This window comes from Scophthalmus maximus, chromosome 2 (genome assembly GCF_022379125.1).
Source record: "Scophthalmus maximus strain ysfricsl-2021 chromosome 2, ASM2237912v1, whole genome shotgun sequence".
Lineage (NCBI taxonomy): Eukaryota > Metazoa > Chordata > Actinopteri > Pleuronectiformes > Scophthalmidae > Scophthalmus > Scophthalmus maximus.
Genome location: NC_061516.1, coordinates 28,507,193 through 28,534,076, shown reverse-complemented (window position 1 = coordinate 28,534,076; position 26,884 = coordinate 28,507,193). Strand labels below are relative to the sequence as shown.

General features: G+C 42.4%; 2 protein-coding genes across 3 annotated transcripts; one reads left to right on the top strand and one right to left on the bottom strand.

The window, feature by feature from the left end:
• Positions 1–102: 102 nt before the first annotated feature.
• Positions 103–17,994, bottom strand: epoa (erythropoietin a). Of its 2 annotated transcripts, none has more exons than XM_035626895.2 (12): positions 17,549–17,994; positions 17,208–17,335; positions 16,999–17,102; positions 16,688–16,865; positions 16,310–16,376; positions 15,970–16,061; positions 15,741–15,847; positions 9,988–10,098; positions 3,224–3,354; positions 3,013–3,099; positions 2,644–2,808; positions 103–1,512 (listed from the first exon to the last, which is right to left on the bottom strand). In XM_035626895.2, the coding sequence occupies exons 1-12, from the start codon at positions 17,954–17,956 to the stop codon at positions 1,360–1,362; spliced, it is 1,731 nt and encodes a 576-aa protein (XP_035482788.2). In that variant the 5' UTR covers positions 17,957–17,994; the 3' UTR covers positions 103–1,359. The 2 variants fall into 2 exon arrangements, with proteins under 2 accessions (XP_035482788.2, XP_035482787.2); XM_035626894.2 differs by having other exon boundaries at positions 16,310–16,427; positions 17,549–17,993.
• Positions 17,988–26,884, top strand: si:dkey-85k7.12 (up-regulator of cell proliferation). The gene is made up of 4 exons (XM_035626889.2): positions 17,988–18,906; positions 19,632–19,694; positions 19,817–19,868; positions 21,686–26,884. The coding sequence occupies exons 2-4, from the start codon at positions 19,689–19,691 to the stop codon at positions 26,401–26,403; spliced, it is 4,776 nt and encodes a 1,591-aa protein (XP_035482782.2). The 5' UTR covers positions 17,988–18,906; positions 19,632–19,688; the 3' UTR covers positions 26,404–26,884.

Here is a 26,884-nt window from a genome sequence, read left to right as displayed (position 1 = left end):
TATTTTGTATTTAAATAGCACATTATACAGTTACGGGACAAAACAGCACAAAAAAATAACAGGAAAGAAAACATGTACAAACATCCTTAAAAACATCTTGCACTCGCACAAGATATCAAAATCCGGGGGGGGGGGGGGGCAAGGAAGAACACTTAACCAGGCTGAAATAGATGAGCTTACATTTCATAGAAAACCTCAAGTTCCCAGGACTAACTGATTGCCTGTCTGCTGTTTGATGACAAACAACAGATGGCGGGGAGGAGACGGCATTAGCGTCACATTTCTGGAAAACCATTTGCAATTAGAGCCTCACAGGATGTTAATTGTAAAAGCCAAACACCATTTTTTTCCCAGGCATTCTCGCCATCAGTGCGTAGAGGCTGGTTGAGTTAGGCAGCAACAAAAACACATAACGACAAAACAGCTTCACAGTTCTCATGTAACCCTCCCACTGACCTCTCGCTCCCTGTAACTGGACCTCTGCAACAAAACCTTTAGGCTTTAATTCTGTCATCTTTGAAGGAACATGCAGTGAAAAACTAACTACTTGTCAGGTACACACAGTTTATAAAAAAAGGAAGACAGCAGCGTGCCAAGGCAAATTATGTCAAACACCTTTGCAAATGTGTTCAATATAACACAAAGAGAACATGGCAAGGAGGGCCCGACTACAATCTTAAAGATCCGACACCAAAAAATACCAAGACTTGAGCTTTAAAGTAGAAAATCTATAAATAGTAAATTACACAACTGTTATTAAAAATATATATTAAAATATTCATTGAAAAAAAAATATGAGAAGAGTATTGTTTCTGTGAGGCTAAAGGATTGTGAGGTGAGGCCTCGTGAATTTTGACATTTTGCAGCGGTATTCCAAATGGATAACCTGTCGGAACCCTCACAGTCCTCCCAGTTTTCCAGGTACAATCAATATTTTCAGGGTCTTTCACTCCAGGGGGGTCACTGAAGACAAACACGTGTGCACACTACGTGCAGATTTAAAACTTGCAGTCTTAATTTACACAAACAGAAGTATATCCACACACACAAAGTGCAAGAGAGCGCCAGTAGAACAGCTATTGGAGCAGTGCTTTCCCAAAGGCCTCCTTTTTTGGTCAGTTTGTTCTTCACCATGATCATGTGTCACAACTACGTTCCAAGGTGCAATCATCTCCCGTCCGTCTGCCGCCGAGCTCGGACTGTCCTTTCCTTTCAGCTTCTTCCGCTCGCGTGAGGACGGCCGTGTCTTTCTTTCCTTACCACACGCAGCCAGCCAGGGTGCAGTTCAACAGTGTACAGTCCCTCCTCTCGCCTTTGGGAACACAAATTCGCTTCGCCCGGAGCAGGGAGATCAGCCGATCAGCTGACATCTGGCTGACATGCCTGTGCGTCCAAAAGGAGGAGGCGTACTTTGCCTCGCAAGAAATTGACATAGACTTGAAACAAATCTGTTGCGGACGACACACTCCATGTGCCCTCAAGCCCGGCTGCACTTGCTGGTGGGATATATTCCTGAAAGAGAATACAAGGGAACATGTTGCTCTGGGTATCGACGAGGTTGTTCAGTTTGGTTCTTATTTTTTATCGGACATTTGTCTTGGTTTTCACGGGCGTAACTGTGAAAAGCTTCAAAAGATGACACTTTAGTTTCCAAGACTCCTGAGCCGGGACACAGACTGCTCATTCATATTTGGTTTGACTGTTCACAAGACCTCAGCCTGGACCTGACTCAAAGGCTGTGTTGTCATGACTTCAGCGATCTACGAAGCTGGCACAGCCTTGTCCTGAAAGGCTTATGGATACACTTCTAGAGACTGTCCCATGACACCCCTGTGTTTCTCTATCACCAGAGAAAACAGCACTATTTCAGTACAAGAATGAAAGTATGACTGAATCTTAAAATGAGGGCAAAAAAATGTCTATTGGCTGTAATTACTTGGGCCATTCTTTCTCATAATGAATTTAGATAGACATATTCTCCTTTAAATGCTTACTTTATCACTACATGGAATGGTATAAGACAAGGACCTAGGAACATGCACGTCCACTGTATGTGATCAGAAAGAACCCAGCTATATTTTCATAATTAAAAAAAACTGCTGGGTGCTTACAGGTATTGCTTAACTGCACTTCCTGAGCACAAATCCAAACTTTTAGTTTCACTGAAAAGTGAAATGACTGAATAACTGCCACGGAGGTTTTGTTTTAGCCCCCTTACGTTGGTTTGTTTGTGGGATTGTTAGCAGGATTGCGGAACAACTGCTACGAAACTTGGTTGGGAATGGGATGAAACAAAAAAATTACTTTATTTTTTCACTTGAATATTAGGGCATTTTTGAAGGAGGTTTTCACCATTGTCCCAGTGAATAATGCATGGATCTTGATGGGAAAAGATAAGGAATATTAAGGGGGCTGAAACATATTATTGTGTGCAATTTGCTGCAGCTGGACAGCTGCTGGACCTTGGCGGAGGTTTGCGCCCGACTGCGTTCCATTCTAGTTCAAGCTTAGGAAGATGAACCACTTATAGAAGCGGCAAGGTGCATCTTCCCAGGGGAAGTGGGCTAGATATAATAGCTTATATGACATTTCTATAATATTCGGCTCCTGTCATACTATCAAAGTGACAGCTGTGGAACTCACCTGGATGTTGAGACTGCGCAGCACGGCATTGATGCTGACCAGGTTTCTAATGGAGTTATCTATGTGGCTGTGCAGTGCTGTGTTGGAGACGGAGGTCCGTAGCGAATCCAGGGCCTGTTGTAGAAGCCACAAGCCGGACTGCACCTCCTTGGCTTGCTCCAGTGCCTTGGCGAAAAATGAAAGAGAGGAAAAGAGTTGAACAGTCATCATCGTGGGAGAGACGAGGAACCCAGGAAGAAGGTATAGGTCCTTGAAAACAAACTTGCAGTACAGAAAAAGAGAAATATCAAAAACCTTCTAAGATGGTTATGAACTTCTGAAGCTGTTGTCAGCTGTTTTTAACACACTGGTTTTTCAGTGGTTACTTACGTTTTTCTTCTCCCACACATCAAAGTCGACTCTGGTCTGGGGAACAGTGACAGAGTCTGACAGGCTACATCCTTCTCTGCACGACTTCTAAGGAAAAACCAGACAGTAATAACATAGGTAAATGTGCAGGTTGTGTGATTCCAGGGCCAGTGTCTCCTGCAGCGTTCACCTGCTCTTTTGTCTCAGTGCATGCACAAATTTGTCCTCTCACCATAGCGACTTCAGCGTCTCGCACTTCCTTGATAAAATGGTTCAGGACCCGCAGGTCACAAATTGGCCTCAGTGGGGACGGTAGGCCTGGCCGGGTCCACTCCAACACCACCAACACCAAGGCAAGCAGTCCTGCACATCACAGACACACAAACACGCTCAGAACAAGCTTTTCATGCCAGCAAGTACGCAGCAGTCGTGAGAAAAAATGTGTGTGAGACCACCCAAGACTGTCTGTATTTACTTGGACTGACATGTGAAATAAGGAAGCAAGACACTTCTCATGCTCACCTTGCCACGCTTCATAATTTGGACATACCTCAAATTTCCTCCAATAGAGATGTACCCCGGGGCCTCACGGCACAATGATGCGGCCCTGGAGATGTCTTAATTTAACCTTTATTTCTCATTTTTTCATAGAATGCTGCTCAAATATCATTTAAACGTTTTTTTTTATGTGTAGTTTCACACATGAGAACTTCTTCAATGACATTCTTATTGTGGCTTCTTGAAAACACATTATGACAGAGATATTTACAGAGCTGCAGTTCTTGAGAGCATCTCAGCGCCGCACTGACACTTCAATGGCTCTCCACTGAACTTTGCGCCACAATCACATTTGTTTCACTTCTCTGCATGACTGTCAACAGAGCTTCAACAACTCTTCCTCAGACATGTTACCCTGTACCAATACAGAGGCAGCGGTGATGACCACACTTAAGGGATTTTAACTAGGCAGGACCCCAAAGCAGAGCAGACGCAAAGGTTTTACTGTGCGTGCATTCTCTCATTCAGATTTATGCTGTCATAATAATACACCAAAAAAACAAACAGCTACTGCACATGTGAACTGTGATATTACAGTATTTGACTGTTAAAAGGCATCCCAGATCTCATATTGTGTGGAGATTGAACGAGTTACCCCGGTGACTGAGGACAGCCATGATATTAGAAAGACATAAAAATGGGATTGATTTAAATTCCACGAATTTAGGAAAATCCTGGAACTCCTTCAGTGCAGTTGAAAGAAAAGACTATCCAGCAACCAAAGAGAGAATCAAGCTACAATGAGTTCATTTTTGTCAGGATAAAATATCTGACTGGGGACAATACAAAGCAACTCACTTATCGTTTGGTGAATGTGCCTCAAGATCTTAGGAACAACTGTTTCCTTTTTCTAATGACTTGCATGACCCACCCTCAGCTCATCTGTGAAAAAGCATCTGGTGACGCATCCTTACGTACAGTCCGATTTTTAAAAATCCTTTCACTCATTTGTTTGTGAAATACTGGACTCTCACCATTTACTGCCCTATCCCATCTTTATCCGATAACTTAAAAGTAATAAAAGTATGTGTGAGTGCAAACACTGATGTTGTAGGTTATTGATCTTTTTAACAAAGCTTCATTTTCCAAGGTATGTCTCAAGTACAGAGCAACCGAGGATGAATTAGTTTCGCAAGGATCAGTCTTTAATACAGATTCACAAATGTAAATGCAGAAATTGCTCACTAGCTGATGGTATTTAGGGAAGTATCATGTAGGAAATAAAACTCACCACAGGAGCATGATTCAGCATGATTAGGCAGTATCTCGTTCATTTTTTTTACATGAACGAGATACCATGTGTTATCCATGTGTTATCCCGGACGACGAGCGGAAAGCTGAAAATAACACGACAAGGCAGAAATGACTGTATCCGTGTACAACCATCATTCACATTCGGGTTGTTCTATAATTGGGCCTTAAGTCAGCTTATTCAGGAATGATAAGATGTTACTTCAAGCGTTTTCCCACTGAGCATGAATCCATAGCACACTCTGAACTCCAGGGATGTACTTGACACAACCAGAGTGGTTCTCCTATTCATGTCATGTCATGTGGGCATCCGGCCTTGTTCCTCCATGCCACATGCTGAATGCACCCTTTCACTGCAGCATGGGTGTGTGACGCAAAAGGATGACAGAAAATAGAGACGATCTTCCGAAGCAGACAGGGTCAGATCCCGGCTAGATTAAGCTCCAAGACCACATAATTAGCACAAATTGAACCGACCTGCTACTGAGGGATAAGAGGAAATGATGTCAGAATTTTAATACCATTCCTAGTAGTACATTAGTAGTGGACCTGAAAGAGGTCAATAGTTTAACTAAATTTAAACCCAATGCCCCCTTTGCTGCAATTTAGCGTCATAGACGAGACTGTCAATGACCGCTGTGTCTATAAAACTGCACGTCCAACTCATACCACTCTCCATGTTTCACAGAAACTCTTCTCTACATAGCAGTGGTAGTGCACAGCAACTTCCCCAGCAACTGATTGCTCCATATCCATTAGTAATTGTATTGTAGCCTCTTTTTTCCTTCCGAGCAAGCTTGTCAGCTTGTAATCCCTGCAGATTTACAGTCCAGTAAATATGACCACACATGCACCATGACATGCACATGAATGGTATCATCAGGTGTGCACCATTCACTAGCACTTACGGACGAGCAATTTTCAAAGAGCCATTAATAGGCTCATTGGATGATTCTGTTTACTCCCGAAAACAAGCCTCGGACCTGTTTCCATCTTGTTGGCTGCAAAGTGGCTGCTACACTTAAATTGGAAACAGGTACAATTTACTGTGCACGTGACCACGACAAAGTAAATCATGCGTGTCTCTTTCAGTACTCCTATGATACTGTAAGTTTATACAACCCGCGCAGGTCTTTCTACATTATCGTTTCAAAAGCAAAACTTCAGATCAACATTGTGGTCCCATGTACACATGTGAACCACGCACACCTAAATAGTTTGTACCAGTGTGGTGGAAGGTTCAAAGTCAACGTGACGTGTGCACAGACAGAACTACTGGCCGCCTTTCTATAGAGTTTGACATTTGTCATTTTGCGAACAAGTGCCACTTGAGTTAAATGAGCGCGTGTGACTCGAGCTTGAGGATTAACAGTGACCCTTTCACCTCCGCCATTGCCTACGTGAGAATGCATCAATCTACATGCACATGCGCACACACTCTCACTCTTTCTCTCTCTCTCTCTCTCTCTCTCTCTCTCTCTCCATTCTCACCATGGTGGTGGAATTTGCGGTCCAGCACTGTGGCCACACTCAAAGTTAACAGCTTTCTCTGCAAACATCAGCTGCCAAAACCTTGTTGCTATTTTGAATTGGAAGCAGTCGCCCACAAGTAGCAGTGCTCTGGATGTTGGCACGCTTCAATCCAGATATGTGACAGATACTTTGGAAAGGTGACCAGATGCTCACGTGAGATGATGCCTTTGACCGATGCTATTTTAACTCGTGTCAAACAAGTGCACAAAAGGAGCTCGGCAACTTCGACCAACTAGATGGTGTGTCACCATCGTGGTTAAAGAGATACTATTGAAACTACTTCTCATGGAGGAGATGACTCCCTGAGTGACCGAATGCCAGAATGCTCCCGCTCATTTCGGACGGGTCTTTCCCGTGAGAAAGTAGAGAGCTGTAAATAAGTAGCTATCAGGTGGCAGGTGTGACATAATTTCCTGTTTCGCCTCCGCTGGAGTCCCTAATAGCTATCAGCCTTCAGTGACCTTTTTGCTCTGTTCTGCTGACACAAGTATGTGACGACCATGCCAAAAAACTGCAGAGTCAGCTTTCGCCTTCGGCACCCTCAACTTGGCACACACTGCTGTGTCATGCTAGGGAGGAATGACTGGAGATGGAGAAGTGAGCAAGCCAGAAAAAACAAGAGCATTTTATCTTCAGCGGCTTACGGGAAATACTACATCTGAAGTTTGCGTGCGTGCGTGCGTGTGCATGTGTATGTGTGCTCTGCTTGGTTCGGGACCAGCGTGATGCCTTTCATCAACTCCAACAGCAGCTTCAAAATAAGTCTTTTTGAGAATGAAGAGGAATTGTTTAATGCTCTTTGGTGGGGGGGATTAAATGATCAATGGATGCTGAGAAGTTTATAGTTTTGAACTTAAGCCTAATATACAGCAGTTTTGTATTAAGTGGAGCAGCCTACACACACTATTTCCATTAACTGGAGAACAAGAAGAATGTCAAATTCTCAATCCTCCAGAGGCGCCCAAAAACGTCAAGGCTGCTCACCAACAGAAAAAACAACAACAACAACAACAACAACAACAACAACAACAACAACAACTGTAAGCCACATCCATAAACGTGTTCTCAAGTAACAAACACACAGGCGGATGCAGCAGCACAAGTCAAATGCAGACGCAGTAACGCACCGTACTGGATCACATTACATGCGCTCTTACCTCGACCCGTTTTCCGCAACATCTACAAACGGGTGGCGCATCTTTCAAGAACATCGTGAAAGAAACGAAACGTCCGCACGCGCGCCACGGCTCAACGTTCAAGGGGCGCCAGTCGAAATCCGGGAGTGAGTCCAGCATGCGAGCGAGTGCGCGGGACCCGGCGCGCTCTGGTCCGGTCGGCGTGCCGCTCCGTGTCGGGGCAGATCTGCGCTGCTGGCGAGAGCGGGTCGCCCGACAGACTGCGCATCACTGCCGTGATTCAGGCAAAAAGCTCTCTATTTACCTCCCCCGAAGGGTAGTGCGATAACGTGATATTCCGCCAAGGACGCGGGCGCGCCGCCGGGAGCGATTAAACATCAACCCGCGCACGCAGTCGCCCTTTGCGCAAAGCGTGGAAATAGCGCGGAATGACTAAAGCCGGGCTACGGAGAGAGGGAAAAATCATGCAGGCATAATCCATAACTCACTGGGAAACTCCATAGCGGCATCCGCATTGCCCTTCACAGGCTCCTCGTGGTTTGGCCCATAGGTCCGTCTATTGCCCATTAATTGGAAACGAAGCTCTTTTGTGGATCTCTTGCACTTATCCGGTAGGTGTTTCTAAAAACTGATCCTGTGTGATTTTTTTTATTTTTTTTATTGATGACTTTGAAAAAATAAGGTTGCATTGTTTCTATGATGACAATCTGCACTGCCCCCCCTTATGGCAAAACAAGTTTTCTTTCATTGTTGTCCAAATAATAGTCTATCCCTGTTTATAAAACATTTGGCCTAAAAGGTAAATAATGTCTCCCCCCAAAAAAAAAAAAAAAAGAGCCGCGCGGAGACTTCCCATCCATTGTTCGGATGATTGTCAGAGACAGTCATCCCGGTAGTGAGCTATACGGAAAGAAAGAAAACCACAGGTGTCCTACGATGTGACACACACTAAGGTTTTAAAATAAATCCGTAAAACAGTCTGATTCATGTCTGTGAGATTCCTTTTTAATTTAGAGACCATGTGCACATAGGGTGACCAGATCCAAACAAACCAAATGTGGGGCAAATAATACTTTTGTGTGGGACACATTAACAAAGATGATATTCTAATGTTGTGCCTTTGAAACATCATACATTTATTCAGACTTTTGTAGTATCACAATCTACCGAACCACATACAGAAGTAGAACCATGTTTATCAAACAGAAGGCATCATTCACTTTTAGCCTTTTAATCCTCCAGATCAAATCACTGAATTTCGAAAGAAATTAGACACCAAAAATGTAGATAAAATCTAAATGTATTAATACAAATCAAAAGCGACCAGGAGGTAACAAACCCATGTAACCCACTTGTGCACCATTTGATTGACATCAATACACAGCCCCTGAATGACAGCTTTCCCTGCTTTCCGTACAGCCATTGGGTAAAAGCCGAATTTAGAAAAGCGTCTGTGAGAAGCGTCTGCCAATCAAAATGCGCGACATCATCTCAATTTGTGGGACACGGGAAAAGGGATAAAAATGCTGTGCAGTCCTGCATGAAGCGGGACACCTGGTCAGCCTATGTGAACATCGATAAAGATGGGTATGTAACTGATGAGATGCCACCAGTCCTACAGTAGGCTGCACAACGCACAGGTATGAGTTAGGTTTTTTTTTTTTCCATTGGCCAGACAGTGGAGTGAGAAGATGTAAGTCACAAAGTAATCATGCGTCAGGGCACATGAAGAGCAAGAGCAATAGGTCATTTCACTTTTCCGTGCGCCACCTGTCCCAGGGAGGCCTCCTGTTATTATTGTTATCATTTGTGCTAGGAACTGTACATTGTGGAGCAGGCTATACCTGCGGGGCAGTTTGTGAGAGTTTCTCCTTTTGAAGAATGGCGTTAATCCGCTCAGTAAAGTCTGACTTGAACAGTCTGTGGCAACCTGCCGTGACTTTTTGAAGCCTCGAGTTTATCATTTTGACCAGGGCCATCTTGACTGAGAGCTTGTCCACTGCACGTCAACTTTCACCTTCGACCTGCACCCATCGGACAGTAGCCTACTAGCTGTCAATCACATGGCATCCTCGCCCTAATGTATACAGTGCTTTATTGTCTATCTTACTTTTAAATGGGACCATCATTTTTTTTTTTTAAAGAAAATGCTGTATTGAATAAGACTCAAAAAAAGCGATTGAGACAATAACATCCTCAGGAAAATGTTTACTATTTCCTTCTATAGACACAGACAACCTTTTGCAACCAGTGGAGTCGCCCTCTACTGGTCACTTGGGAGAATACAGGTTTTAGGCACTTTCCCATTGGCTTCACTTTCAGGACCCCGTGACCATGTCCATTTTCTAAATACAGCCTACGTACAATGAGCATTGAAGCTGGAGGCTTGCGGCGGAACAACTCCTGGCTAATCATATTGAAAGCGGCTAGATTTAAGTTTTGCTATTGCTACAGAGCGGGCGTAAGCACCAATCTGGCTGAAATGTTGTGAGTTCATCCTCAAACCTCATTCCTTTACTTGCCAACAGCTGTCCCGTCTTGTCCCTTTCCAGTAGTGAATCACTGCAGCGTCCGGTCTGCCCTGAAGAAGTAAAGGTGACTGAAGCTCTGCACAGGGACGGGACTGATGCTGATGAAATGAAACAGGAAACAGGAAAAAGGACAGCTTTCAGACATTTTCATCTAAATCTGATTTTAACTATCCAGGTTCTGCACATCTCATCACTTCTCTGCTGAGAGCACTCCTCCCGTGACCCCTTCTGACACATCGGTGATCAATATCAGACATGCATGACACAGCATATTGGTCACATGAGCTGAGCTGTCCCTCGGCTTGAAATATGATTAAGATGTTCTCTGACGCTTGGCCTGAAGGCCCGCAGAGGCTGGCTCCAACAAATATTTGTTTCAAGTTGTGAGGATGTCAATCTTAAACCTCAGGATGATATGAGTGCCTTTAGTGATGGAACTGCAGTCCGGCCTGAAAAAAACCTGAAGTAAAATCTAAGATAGCACGTGTGACGAACGATGCTATTGGCAGACTTCCATGATGAATCTTGTGGAATACTTACGGTAAAATAATAATTCTAGAGATCTATATATGAGGAAATGAGATGCTGAGGATGAGTGTTTCCTTCCTGGTTTCCATCAATCATTTTTTTTCACAGTATGGCTCTCACGATATGACTGAACAAATAGACCAAGAATAAACAATATGGGCCAAGGTACACAGTATTCCATTCTATTTGGCATGTTGAAACATGAGTCGATTAAAAGAACCACAATATTATGTAATGTAATGTACATTTTAAGCATCCAGAAGGGTCTACTCATCAGTTCCGTGTAGATGGGTAAAAAGATGTCTTGAAGCATTTCTATTCTCTGCACAGGCCTGCTTATGTCCCCTGTTCTCATCCTGACCATTTACGGCCACTTTGGAACCAGCGCGAAGGAAATATATTGAAATTTCCTGGAAGTCTCTGTGTGTCGTGGGGGTTGAGGTTGGGGGGGTGGGGTCTTCCAGGGGCGACGGGAAGTAAGACATGTTTGCATACGCATTATCAGGGACCTACATGCAATGTCAAATGAAACACCTTGAAACTAATTCTTGGAAATGCTGATAAACGCTTACATATTATTATTCTTACTCTAAGCCTGTGTAAGGTGCTATATGGCACGCATGCATGCACAAATTACTGAAAATATTAGAAATGATGAGATAAATAACATTGTAATCTGACTTAACGTCAACCAAGTAGCCCAAACACACACACACACACACACACACACACACACACACACACAAATTCTTCTGATAAGAGTCAGCTTTAATACTACCACAGTACTATGCAAAGGACAATGTTGACAGATTGTCACACTGTTTGCTCAAAGGGCTGTTTGCTTATGTCTGAGCCAACATGAGAGAGAGACAGGAGAGAGGGAGTCAAGGTACGTGCTGCAAGCCATGCTTCATGACCAGGGCAGGGGATTGGGGCGGGAGGTCAGGGATGTGTGGGGAGTGCGGGGGCAGGGGAGTCCAGTCACAGTGACTCCTTGGTTGGAATGGGATACAGTTATTGACTTTAAGATGATTTTAATGAGGGAGGATGCAAAGATGGGGATGAATACAAATTACCTTTCCCTTTACCGCACTTGTTAATAAACAAACACGGCCACGGGTGATAGAGTCCTATAGAAGGCAGTGAAAGTGTACAGCTGTTTACGCTGGAGCGTGTGTTTTCATGCTTGTGCTTTTCGCTTTCTCATCCAAGTTTTGGGCTCGCAGCCAGCTAGGTCCATTTCTCTGGCGCGACCATAGACTGTATATGAAAAGGGCGCGACACAAGACAGGAAGCTGACATAAAAGAATGAGAGACCGACTGAGAGGGACACAGGAGCCGAGGCGGCAGCCAAGACAGAAGCCACTGGCGAGGTCGGAAGTTATTGTTTCAGCTTGCAGGCATCCACGGTGAAGAATCTTATCACTCCATTGAACTTACGGTGATCCCATGGTGATGGCCACAAGTGTGGAAAGCATTCCAGGACAGTGGAGTTGATAGTAGCGCTACTTCCTGGCCAACAACACAGCACTGTAGTTGCAAATATAGACCACTCCTCTCGCAACATGTAGAGACATATGTTTCGCTAACAAGACTAAGGTATACTGTATATCCCAGGACTCAACTATGAGGCTGTACACTGGCACAACTTTGCTTTGAGCGACATGCTATTGCCTCGATACTCACATTGACAATACCAACATGCTGCTGTTTAGTGAGTACACTGGGTATAACCATCCTAGTTTGGTATTACTATTGTGATAACAATTAGCAGTTATGTACCCACAAGGCTGGTGGGTATGCCATCAATTCTGCAGTCATAAACCAAAAAACTCGTCAATTAAATGTTGACTGACTGGAGGAAAAAAAGTCCACCTGACAGGGAAATGTCTGTACCAACTATTAAGAAAATCCATCCAATAGTGCTGGCGAATTTTCACTCAAAACCCCCAAAAGTCAACCTGCTAGTGGCACGAGTAAAAGTCAAGAGATAGCCACTTCAATACACGGACTGCATGTTCTAAGGACCAGTAAGTAAGTAAATGAACTTTTCTTTGACTATGTTCCCCCACCCTTCTGTTACACAATTGGCCTCTCATCACTTGTCATTTCCACCTTGATTTGAGTGACCCCAGTCACAGCAAATCGGTATGTTTGGGTGAGGTGTATTTACCTCATTGTCATGCGAGAGTCCATAGTCACATTAGGGGACGTGTGAATGGGTTTCAATCTGTTTGGTAATAGTTATCAGAATTTCAGAACAGCCTAAGATGGCATGGCCAGATGGACAGACAACTTTCATGGGTGGGGGACTCCCCACTCATCAGACTTATGAACGCCTTTTGGATAAGGAGTTTAATGTCTTCAAGAATCCTATTGCCTTTGATTATACCCTCTCTGGTATACTGCAGCCAGGACGACAGAGAATATGCTTAAGTGAGATCAGTGCTCACAGTTTCAAAGTTTGGGACAAAGCATCATGTATGACAAATGGCAATTATTTTTCTGATGATAATTACTAGATATTGTTTATTAATCCAACCAATTTCTTTTGCCAAACGAGTAACTAAGGAATCAAAATTGCCTCCTTGGATTTTTCTTGGTTAAGGGAGGACGTATGTATACTGCACAGGAGTAGTAGGAATATGGCTGGGATACTGTATATGGCATACACACCTGGGACTTCGACACTGGAGACAGAGGGTGGATTCGGATTGTCCTTCCTATCGTCTTTTCCTATCTACTATTCCTTGACCTCAAAGGAAAACGTCATGAGGTCAAGGAAAGGTGTAAAGCAGGATTCATAGGAGAGAATCCAACTCTAATTACACCATACTACGCCATTATGCGACGGCAGATGTTATTGACGTGCGTCTGTTGCGGTGAAACTACAACTTTCCGAAGATGGACTACAAAACACGCAGTGGCTCCACCCAGCACTTTTCAGTGTGTATTACCACCGTGTGGGATCAGCCATAAATGCTTCATTATGTAACGGTAATTTACATGATGACGTGCATCCCTTCTGGGTCATATTCATACTCTTCTTCGGATATAATCGTAAATTTTGCTGCTGCAATGAATTGTGGGGCGTCTATTTCTCCTTTCCTTTTGCATAGGAAGCTCCAGTGTACCCTATGCTAAAGGAGATAGGAAAGGGAGCATTGAAGCACATTTCCTAAACATTTAAAAAATTCCGAACAACTCTTATCATGGCTGCCGATGCAATACTTCCGGTGTCACTTTTTAAGAGTACAAACTTCCTAAACAAATTTGACAATCCGACCATACCCAGAGGCTCACAACTTGAGTAATCTGAATCACAAAAAACAAAAAACCACACTGACACTTGTCACACTAACAGCTCAAAACAGATGCCAGTTAACTAAAACTTGTGTTGCGCTTTAAAAGATTGAAACATAAAGTGTTGATGGCACTATAAGAAATTTGCTATGAGACTTGTTCAAGTTCCCTACTGACAGTACATAGAAGTAAAACACTGTTTTTTTGCTACATCAAATATTTGAGGTATCTCCCATTTTACGACATAAAAACAGAATCATCTGAACCATTCACAGATCTTTATTCTGATCTTCTCGAGAATCACATGGCTGTTAAACAGAAAGCCAAAACAGCACAGGTGTTACTGTAACTGCTGTTGCAACTGTTCCATTCACAAAATTCCTGATCTTCTAGAGAAAAAAAAGAATTTTACTGATCTGTGGATGAGGGGAAAGGTCAGCATATTCTTGGTCCAGAAAGATCCTTCTCAAAATTCAGTTGCTAATTACATTCCTACAATGGCTTGTTTTCAGAGATAAGATCAAGAATGACTGTCGTCCTGATGTCATGGAATAAGACACTGCGCCATGAAACCTACCAGGTTTTCCATTTGGTCTGTCACATTTCCTCTCACGGGACTGGATAAGAATTTCTACTGCAGACGGTGGACGCACATAAGCTCCGAAGCTGTCCCATTCTTACCCCTCTGTCTGTTTATTCTAGTATGCTTGTTGCCTCCGAGATATTTTAGGTTCCATTGTGGAGCTTCGGCCTCTTAGTGGAAATTCCTCATGGGTTTGTTTTCATGGCTATTTATTTTAATGGCCACGTGAAAAACGACTTATTCTTCAGTCAGGGTGAACCTTCTACTTGTCTGTTGTAGATGAGACATATTTACAAAAAGGATTTCCATCTAGGCATCTCGTGGATATGTATAGTGCCGCACTAACTAAATAACCACCAATTAAAGCCCCAACTCCACCTGGAGAATGGTAGCTTCACCATATCATTGGTAGTCAAATCAATTATAAAAGTAATATACAAAAATGTAATTATCACCATTTTGTTATGTTTATATCTCTTGGGTCTAGATACAACTTCCTCGAAATATTCATCCTCAGTCAAAAAAGGAGCAGCACTGGCGCACTCCACTGGCAGACCTATGAAAGTGTAATACATGTAGAAATATTCACATGTGGTTTACAGAAACAAAACTAGGTAAGTATCTTTTAACTGACACTGAGATGATGAACAGACCATTTGCCAAAGCTTACCTTTTCATCTCCTCTGCCAACATATATTGTCAGCTGTGGTGTATGGCTAGAGTAAAACATTTTTGTAAATGGCATCCAGGGTTCAGAGTAATCAAAAAAATAAATCCTCACATGAAGGGGCTTTAAGTGTGTTTTGTAGATGTCTCCAAGTATAAATCAGTGGAGCCCATTCTAAAGCGTGAGATTAATGGCTTTCGGCTATAAAGTTTTCTCAGAGAGATAAGAAACAAGAAAAATAATGTGATGAATATTTTATTGGTAAAATCCCAAGGGTTTTGGTCTCAGCAGTCCCTTTACCCACCTAATTGTAGGAAAAGTGCTCTTCAGTGGTTGACTGACAGACGACCCGTCCAATGGGAGTGTGGCAGGGTGTGAAGTGGCCCAACTGCTGTGACAGCCTCATGCTGCATTTCTGACACACACACACACACACACACACACACACACACACACACACACACACACACACACACACACACACACACACACACACACACACACACACACACACACACACACACACACACACACACACACACACACACACACACACACACACACACACACACAGCCATGTAATTGCATAGGCTGTGCATGATTCAGCAAGACTGCTAAAAATAACCCAAAAAAACTTGTAAGGGCTGAGGAACCTGTACCTGGTTGAGTTGTGACAACAATGTGGCCACGATTCTCCTCTCCAGTCAAGCAGTCATCAGAGTCACAGCATTCACACAGAGCATTGTCTCCCTCTGTGGAATGCCAGCTGAACGACAGAACAAAAAACAAAAAAAACATACTTATAATATGTCGCAGCTCTGGTGCATCAGTGGATTTTAAGCTCCGATAAATGTAATTATCACACAAGACACCAACAGGCAGCCAAACCTAAATGTGGGCCTGTGGAAGAAGCAGGCTTTGTGAAGGTGGCTCTGGGAGCTTTGTTTCAGAGTGGCCCGAAGGTGGCAGTTGATGAACATCTGGAAGAAGAAGGCCAAATAAATAAAGTATGTTTGATCCAGTATTGATTTCAGCAATATGATAAATATATTTTAGCACAATCAATTTAAATGCAAATGTAAAATGCCTGGTAAATAACATAATGGAGTTATAATATAAGTGCGATGAACTACACAAACAGTTAATGTTGTGCTAATATGGTGACTAATGACAATTATTATGACTCAGAAAGTAATTAAGCAGCTACTGTCCGGTGAGAAGTTTTTACCTGTTCCCCAGGCTCCTGTTTGAAGTGGAAGGCTTGGACGCTGAAGCATAACTTGTTGTCTTGCTCCCTAAGGAGAAATTTCGATGAAGACCTCGGTAATACACTGTCCACAAGACACCTGTAATGGAGGAGCGACACATCCAATTTGCACACGAGGAGTCCAACCTAGTCAGAAACACTGAAAGATGACCAAACCTGGCTGAGGATCCATTCAATTGGGTTAATGTTACATGAATTCTTGGATTGAGCCATATAAATTCACTTTTGTTGTGATGAGAGTTTAATGCATTGAACTATGCACAAATGCATGTTATCTCATTAAGGTACTTGTTTCTTTGTTTGTTTTTTTATTCATTAAAAAAAAAAGGAGTGACTGACCCATGTTTGGTGATAAACTTGTAGCTTGGCAAGGAGAGAGGGTCGGGCGTCAGTGTAGCAACACAGGAGTCCACATACACAGTGAGTGGAGGGTGCAGTGGGGCCTCCACACTGGCCTCCAAAAACACTGCTTCCCCCTGCTGGTAATCCGAGGAACTACGTAGAGAGGTACAGTCATCTGTGCAAGGACATAACATTTCAAAAAAATAAATCCTATGACATTAATTAGAAATAAAAACTATTGCAACATACAGTTAAAGGGGGAAATCTGCCACTCACACAGTGTAGATTCAGTGAGAGAGTCGTTTCACCTGCCATGGTATGAAGGGAGAAGTGCAGCAGGCCAAAGACACTGACGGTGGAGGTCATGGGTTGCCAGGTTGGGGTTAACGGTTTTGCATTCACTGTCTGCTTTCTGTGCTTACACAACAACAAGACACGGGTAATCCAATTGTTGCAGCTTTTTTTAAAGCCCTCGACTTTGCTCCTTTAAAAGTTTTCTCTGAGGCATGAACCTTACCTGCTATAATGGCACTCGACAGGTATGACGGTAGTTGCTCCTCGGACTATTACACTGGCCGAAGAGGTCGGAACCACAGCGGGAAATAGTAACAGCTGGTTTGAATACACAAGCCACTCACCACGAACCTGCAGAGTAGAAATAATGAAGAAATCAAAACATTCCTTTGAGTCACTGCAAAATATTGTGTAAATTCCTTCTGCCTTTTGACCGGCTAATCAAAGGGTATTTTGAATTATATTTTTGTTCTTATGTGAAGTGAGTTCAAAGCTTCACTGAGACACCGGCTCCTCAATTCCTCCACACAACAGAGATGGTATTTTCCCTCCAGCTATTCTTACATTGGACTCAGTCCCACATTGCTGCAGACCTGCCACGATGACCATCGCAGCGCCGCCGGCCACGTGTCCCTTCGGCGCGCACGACTTCTCCGGCGTCGAGTGCGCGCCCAGGCGCAGTCGCGCCGGCTCGAACGGAATCCGTCTCTCCTCGAGGAACCGCCGCGGCACGGTTATTCTCACCTCGACGTCTCCGCACAGCATCTCCGGTCCGGCGCTCTCCCGAGTTCTCTCCGCGAAGGACACGGCGCTTAAGGACAGCGCGACCATGACGCGGGAGACGAGGGTCGTGTGCTGACGCAGGGTGGCCATGTCCATCGGACTGCTGGTGTCATTAACGTCGTGACAGTCAGGTGTGGAGAAACGTGTACGCAGGCGCGCGCGCCACACGGCACTTTGATGTGTCCACATGCTGGAGGGAACATTCAATCAGAACTATTTAAACATCAATGGATAATGATATGACTTCGGTAACACATTAAGATGAGTCATTAATCAGATCTTTTTTGATCTAAGATTTAAATTAAAATAAAAATGTTTAAAACATAAACTTCCAAACGGCTAAAACCGCCGACAAGTTATGTTTGCAAGAATGGAACGGGGCAAGAGAAGAGTTCTCGAAGGCATCGCCTCACAATCTGTGGTCAGGGGGAGTAAGGCGGAACGCAGATATCATTTCAAGAGTTTCATAGGGACCATTATGGCCGTTACACCATCTAATGACTCATGGCTGGCTGTTCAGCTGTTGGTTGGACAACAGCTGAATCCCCTATATTGTAACATCCTGATCAAAGTCTTATAGGACTTGGAGCTTTAAGATTTATACATTTTAAAGAGTCCAACGACACGCTCTGCCATCTCCAAAAGAGAGAATTTTTGGTATTCCACCTCGCCATACAGGAAATGCTGTTACGACCGGCCACTGGCACCTCACTGCACAAAAGGAGTGACAGGATTATGAAACCCAAAAAAAGATCATTTATCACGATTTTGGAATAGCAGACTTATTCGGAATATGAATTGTACAGCATATATATTTTCTGACATTGCTGTCTTTTAAAACCCCTATGTTAATAAAAACAAGTGTTTGAGAATGTGAGATGATCACGTGTTTTATAATGAGATACAAGTTACTGTAAAGTGTTGGTTTCTTGGAAACCACGTGATCCTGAAAACAAAAGTGAAAGTGGCTTCACCAAGGAGGATAAAAGGAGGGGTCTGTAACTCAGCACTGCAGAAGCATGGAAGGAAGTACGGTGTTGTACTAACAGCAAGAGGACAAGTACATAATCTACAAATCCAGCACAACTAAATTCCTTGGAAAAGAACTTTGTGGTGCCATGGGTAAATCTCCTACAAAGGTAGGTTGCATACCACAGAATAGTGGTAGCTTTGTTGTTTAATTTACCAAAAAAAAGCAATGACTTTTGTCATCGGATGCCTTATTCATCTATTCAACCTCTCATACCTTTGTCAGAAAGTACTATTCAAGACTATGGCAATGCATGTAAATGTGTTGCAAAATGCAAGCGCTTGTAAACTTGATTAGTGAACTTGTAGAATACAATGTGAGAACTTTTAGAACAAAAATGTGTGTTACAATTTTCACAAACCTGTGTTCTGAATGTGAAGTCACAGAAACAATAATTCACAAATGTGTAGATTGATGTTTACATGAATACAATAGTGACTGCAAACTTTTAATCCAAAATTTACTCATATAGATATATTTTTTATAACTTGAAACCATTTTCACTACAACCATAACTCGCTCATTACAACCTCTCGAATCTGCCACTGCAATTTCACAAATGTGCTGTCTTGCTTTACAAGTGACGAATCTGCGCTTTGACCTTTGCACTTTTGACTTTTGAATTTCTTGCAGTAAATGTGTAGCAGAACTGAGTTGCACTTGTAGCTAGGGGCCTCCCTCAAACCCAGCAGACACATTTTAAATTCTGGTTGGTGTACTGTAAATTATTGTTGTGATCCATCCTGAAGGCCTGTAGGCTGTAGCCTGGGATATTTATAGCACTTGGGGAATGAAGCCTTATAGAGTTATATCTCATTGCATCTCTCATTTCAGTGAGAAGCTGTTTGAATAACCTGGAGCAGGAGTGGGAGGACTGACAGTAAACCAACAATGGAGGTAAAGAGTTAATTGTAAACCTTGTAAACATGTATAAAATTACAATGGAAATACTTCACTAAAATGTATGGAATAATGAGTTGATTCATTACATTTGCAAATGTGTTTTCTTCTTTTTCAAGGGAACCGGCGATGGAGAGCCACCTGTTGACAGCAGTGGTGACAGGAACAAAGGTCAGCCTTATTCACTCTTTTGTTTTAGAAAACTGAACCCAAAACTGCAGCCTGAGAGAAACGACACTGGAACAAATAGCACACATAAGACAGGGCTGTGTTTAAATATCCTCACTTGCAAAGGTAATGGTAGAAAAATGTCCAAAGGCAAGTCACTGAAGACATCTAGTGGACAATCAGGCTGGCCTGTAAAAGTACAGCAAATGCCCAACCTGACCTGTCTCTCATCACTCACTCCATATAGTTGGACTTTAGGCCACAGAAAGTCCCTGTCTAAGAAACACTAGTATTTCGGGCTGAACGTGAAAACAACAGAACTTGCTCAGATTGTTTCCGGAGGACATCACAGATGATCAGTAAATTGGAGCATCAACAGCAACATGCTGTAGTGTGCATGCAAACCAATATTCTCGATTTGTCCGTAAGTACATTTGCAAAATATTGGTTCTTTTTCTGATAAATGTATTATATTCATGGTGGTCATATGTTAAATGAACTGCTAAATCTGATTGCATAACTCTATTTTCAAGGTTTTAGGTCACTTATACTGCCATTTCTAAAGCAAACTTGATCTAAAACCAGCCATATTAATTGAAACATGTTAAATATGACATTTAAAATGCTGATATGTTGGGCCTTCTATGAAGGCCTAGATGTCCCTAAGGGTTCCCCTTTGCTTACCTGCAATATTAGCCTACTTGGGAAGGTTAGATTTCATGCCCATACAAGTAAGTGAAAGAAAATCCTAATTGCATTAAAAAAAAAGAAAGAAGAAGAATTCAAAGTCAGAACTAGAAACACACTCAAAGAGGTGCTACACCAACCAAGCATGCAGCCGTAGATGTTCAATATGTGCTACATTATTGAAATGTTTAAGCTTTAACCTTAAGCATAGGTGAATGTTACTGATTGATCAAATTTAGATATTATGATAACTTGACAAATATAATAGAGACAGCAAAATAATAATCCACTGAATAAAAAAAGTTTTTTTATTAATTTATATTTCTTGTTACTGTATTTGTGTGGTGTAGCTATTAATATAAATGCTGTGGAAGAACATGTAATTGTAAATGTAACAGCATAAATTAAATTAAATGATTATTAATAATTATTTCACCCTGACAATGTGTATAACATTTCATTAATAGTGCACTCAAAGTTCCATCATTTGTCTCCCCTTCATCAGATGTGAAGGAAATAGCACAAAGGCATCTTCAGTTACAACAGCAAAGATGTGCGAGGCCATGCTTACTTGCACTTAATATGATAATCCAGATTTTGGTCAATATTTGTGTCCAGAGCATGCCCATCTAATTTTGCGAAATTTTGATCAATGAATACATGAACGCATTGTAAAACTGGTAACACAGACAACAGTCAAGAACATCTTTTGGTCCCATAACAACTTGAGTTAATCTAGTATTAACTAAACTAGGATAGGTTAACATTAACCAATTGTCCAGTTTAACTCCACAGTGCATGTTGTTGATACAGTTTAACTGCGATGTCATAAAGTTCACTCTGCTCTGAGTCCAACATCAGTTTCTCCACCTCTACCTTCTCCATGTTGGTGGTTATTATGGAAAGTAAAGCCGATAATTCCTCCCTCACTGACGGAGGGAGGAATTATCAGCTTTACTCTCTATCTACGTATCTTTTCATCTCTAAAGGAAACTGAGTTACAAAATTAAATTACAGATTAAATTCTGATTTTATTACTGCAGTTTGTGAAGAAGAAAAAAATGAGGTTGGTTTAGGATTACCACCTATCATGAAAATGATGGGTTCAATAATCATTCTTTCCATGCCCACAGGCAAGCAGCTGGAGAACTTGTTGGTGGATCTGGGTTTGGAGCAGCACTACACAAAGAAGCTATCACTGAGCCAAATACTTCAGATTGATAAGAAGAGCATCACTGATGAACCTGCCAAGTGTAATTCAGATCTTCCATGGTATTTTCTGAAGAAACTGATGATGGTCAATGTGACAGCTAGGAATCTGAAATCAGAGTCAAACCATGGTGATCTGTCCGAGAATGCAGAATTAGATCTTGATGATCTGATGAACTGTGATAATTCAGATGACATGGTAAACCCACTCGACATAGTCACTGCTCTCTTTCTATGTTCTGATGGTTTTGTGCGGCAGGAAATGTCACTCAAAATGTCCATGTGCCAGTTTTCTGTACCACTGTTGCTTCCTAATTGTGAATCAGAAGGGTGCACATTCATGCTTTGGGCCATGAGAGACATCGTTAAAAAGTTCAGACCTCAGTCACTTTCACAATCCAAGGGCTTTGTTGAAGACAGGATTGTTCTTTCTGAACTTCCAATGATATCTTTTGTGAGACTGGGGGAATGCTCCTTGTCCAAGTCAAAGATCCTCAATATGCTTCTGAGCAATTCTCAACAGTACCATGACACTTTTGTTCACCATGACATGGAGTGTGGCGATAGTCCAAGAAGAATATCCAATGGACTGACTGAAATTACTTGGTACCTTCCTTGTGGCAACAAAAACATTGATATTTTCAGTGAGCCAGTAGCTGTAGCTAACCTTCGTGGGGACATTGTTTCATTTGAAACACAGTTTTCTTTTTTGTGTCAGACATCAGCAGCGGTTTTTGTGTTCTTTGACAATTTGGACCCTGAGTGCAGGCTGCTTCATAACCAACACCTCAAGGCACAGATCTTCTTGGTAGGTAACTCCCAAAGCAAGTGCTTCAAAATGGAAACTGTAAAAAAGGTAGCAACAAAGCTGGGTTTGACTAAGAACACCCTTATTAAGACCAAGCAGATAAATGATGCAGACTTTGTCAAAGGTTTGCGGAAAAAAGTCAACAATGTGATTGAAAACACAAAGATGAAGATGCCAATTGAGCAGATGGCTGACGTTGCCCATGAACTGGGAATCTTGGTTGATGAAGACTGCTCAGAGTGTCAGACTGCCAAGGAGAATGCAGATGCCATTACTGAAGAAATTCAAAACACCCTTGAATACAAAGAAACTCAGCTTCCCCTGCAAGGTGACATATGGAAGGAATTGTCACGCTTAGAGAAAGAAGAATTTCGACTTAAAAATCTTGGGTCTGAAGATATTGAAACATACAAAGATGGTCTTCAGGAAGAGAAAAGAGAACTTCGGAACAAACAGAACTCTCGTGGCATGTCCGATGCCATGATGTGCTTCATCAAAGCAATATCGAGCCCAGGGATTGAGAGATCTTATTTCCTGAAATGGATGCGAATGAACCTTGATAACCTGTCTCGAGAAAAACAGTCTGTCCTCAGGAAGCAGTACAAAGAAAAATGCAAGAATCCTGAGAACAAAGATGCGATCAAAGACATTGACAGAGAGCTTTCCAACAGCTCACTGGGAACTGAACACTTCTTCCGTGAAATGGGTCAGATTTACGAAGCTTCAGTTTCCCTTCCAGAAACAGATCTGTCACGGACACAATTACAGCAATTGCCTGAAATTTGTGCAGGACTGTTACTTGATGGATTTCCCCTTGAGCTTGTAGATGGAGATGCGTCCAACATACCTCTCAGATGGGTGAAAGACGTTCTCTCTCAGCTCAATCGATTGGTGTCTCCCAAGAACAAGATACTGGTAGTCACAGTTCTTGGAGTTCAGAGCACAGGGAAGTCCACTCTGCTGAACACCATGTTTGGAGTGCAGTTTGCAGTCAGCAGTGGTCGATGTACTCGAGGTGCTTTTATGTTGCTCATCAGAATCAATGACGATGTCAAGAAAGACCTCAACTGTGACTTCATGGTGATCATTGACACTGAGGGCCTAAAGTCACCAGAGCTTGCACAACTGGATGATAGCCATGAGCATGACAATGAGCTTGCAACACTTGTTGTGGGGCTGAGTGACATCACCATTATCAATATTGCAATGGAGAATTCAACACAAATGAAGGACATCCTACAAATAGTTGTGCACGCTTTTCTCAGGATGAAAGAGGTGGGCAAAAAGCCCAAATGTCAGTTTGTTCACCAGAATGTGTCCGATGTTTCAGCTGATGAGAACAACTTGAGAGACAGGAGACTGCTCTTGGACCAGTTAAACGAGATGACGCGGGCAGCAGCCAAAATGGAAAAGAAAGAGAAGAACAAGAGCTTCACTGATGTGATGGAGTACAATCCAGACACTGGGAACTGGTACATTCCTGGACTGTGGAATGGAAACCCACCAATGGCGCCAGTCAATGCAGGCTATAGTGAAGCGGCGTATGAGCTCAAGAAAAACATCATCAAACTCCTGGGAAATTGTGAGTCCTCTGCTAATGACATCATGAAGTTAAATGAGTGGATATCAAGCCTGTGGAATGCAGTAAAGCATGAAAACTTCATCTTTAGCTTCAGAAACAGTCTAGTGGCTGATGCCTACATGAGGTTATGCACAGATTTCAACAATTGGGAATGGACATTCAAAGAGTCCATGTACAAGTGGGTAACATATGCTGAAACAACAATTTCAAATTTTGGTACAGTTGCTTCAAAATCTGAAAAAGATAACATAAAAGAACTCGTCTTGAGTTTGAAAAGCGACGTCTCCACAAAGCTGAACATATGGGAGAATGAGCTTCTCGAAAAACTGAAAGAGTATTTCAAGCAAAAAGAGGGTCATGTCCATCTGGTAGAAGGATACAAAGAGGAATTCACAAACAGTGCAAAGAGCCTGCGAAAAGAAATGGAGAGCTGTGTTTACAGTCAGCTCACAGCAGCAGCAGATATCAAACAGGGAATGACAGAACTTGACAAAATCAGAGAAAATCACACAAAAGAAATTGAAAAGGCAGTGTGTGCTCTGATTGATGAATGTCGAAAGAACAAAGTCCAGATGACAGATGAAGAGCTGGACAAAGAATTTGATAAGATGTGGAATGAAACTGTAAAGAAACTGTCTTTTCCTGAACAAAAGCCAACAAATGTTTTCACCAGTGTCTCCCACTACCTCAGACTTAATGTGTCGCCGAAGGGGAGTCTTGCATGTCAACTGTTGAATCAACAGAGCCTGAAAGATTGTGGTAAAATGCCCTTCAAATATACAGCCAAAGGAACGATGGAGAAAACAAAACACAGAGTGAAGTCATTGGCACAGTGGTTTCCCATTCAAGATCCCGTAATGATGGTACAAGATATGGCTGACAGAATCATTGATAAATGCATTCAGTATGTGACTGAAAAAGCCCCAAAAGAAGAAGAAACAAAAGGAGACGAAACAAGGAAAACAAGAAAAACCAAAAATTATTCTGAAGCTTACATCCAGGAGATCCTTCGCATGATTGACGAGAGCCTGGAAAAGAATCAGGATGTTAAGACGGACACGGAGTTTGAAGTCTCTCTCAAACAACACATCTGTGGAGCTGCAGCCAGACACTTTCAGGAAATGCACGACGATTTCCTACAAGAGAATGATCCTTACAGATGCCTGAACAAACACAAAAATAAGTTCTGTGAGGATTTCAAAGATGTGTTCCATAAACGAGACCAGTGCCAGAAGAAAGCAGAAGAGTTCACCAACCGATGCTTGAAGCCCGCAGTTGAAGACTTTGTCTACTCCCACCTGGGTACTGATATCATTCATGAAATGAGAAGTCAACCGCAGTTCATTGCAAGAATGTACTCCCAGCATAAAATATTACTGGATTTGCTTTTACAGGATGACTTTGGAGAGTATGTGAGATATATTCGCTCATATGAGAGCTATGTAAAGAAGTGGATACTCAACAAAACAGTTCAACACTTCTCGGATGGTTCTCGAGCATTTGAGTTAGAGGAACGTCATCTTGAGTCAAGCAGCAGCAGCATAAACGATGCAATCAACAAGGCCAAAAAGGAAACAAATGGTGACTTGGGAACATTCATAAAACATTTCTGTCAAGAACTTGGGGATACACTGGTCATTTCCCAAGACGCTCTCGCTGCTTTCATGATCTTGAACGAAGCAAACCAGCAACAGTTTGCTAACTGGTTCACAGAGTGTGTGAATGAGATGCAACAAGCTCTGAGACAAGAGTTTCAAAAAACAACTTTCCAGATGAAACTGAAACGTCTTCATGTCAAGCCTCAGAATGAGCTTTTCACTCAAGTGATTGGATGTGGCAAACAGTGTCCCTTCTGTGCAGTGGCCTGTGTGAGAGGGGGTGCTTCCCATGCTGAGCACGAGGCTTCGCTGCATCGGCCCAAGGGTCTGAGTGGATACAAGTGGCACGAAACCAAAAAACTTGTCACTGACATATGCTCGTCGTCTGTGTTCAGTGACAACCGGTTTGGCTGTGGTGCAACTGGTGGTGAATGGCACCCTTACAAGAAATACAGAGACATTTTCCCGGACTGGAAAATTCCTCCAGATCCAAGCTATGAGGCATCAGACTACTGGAAATATGTAATGGCAAGATTCAATGAGAGGTTTGCAAAAGAACACAATACAGAGCCTGCTGATATTCCTTCAAGCTGGACAAATATCACAAGCGAGCAGGCAGAAAAGAGTCTCAAAGAGTCTTTTAACATCAAATGAGAGACTACTGTACATAATGTCTGCTTACAGAAGCACATTCTTCTCACTACATTGATTTATTCATTTTCCTCCCATGGATATTTGCTCACGTTTATCTGATATCGTTTTGTGTCGTTGAGCACACTTAAATATATTTTATGATTTCATGATAGTCAATGTGCATGCTAGCAGCACATGTTAAAAAATACACCAGTTAAAGTTACATCTAACTTTGATTTTAATAATTTTGTGTGACATATCAACTTCATTTTATAGCCACTAAAGATATCTACGCATATAATCAAAGAAAGAAGTTGTCGGAGGTTTTTCTTTTGTCAAATGTTATTGTGAGATGCTCTCACCTTTTTGTATGCTTTGTGTTGACATTGTGCTTTTCTTAAAATCAACCAGCATATCCATCTTTCTGTCCAACAGAGGGAAAAAAAATGAATGAAACCGTTGCCATTGAAACCATTGTAGATATAAATTCCTGGATAATGAA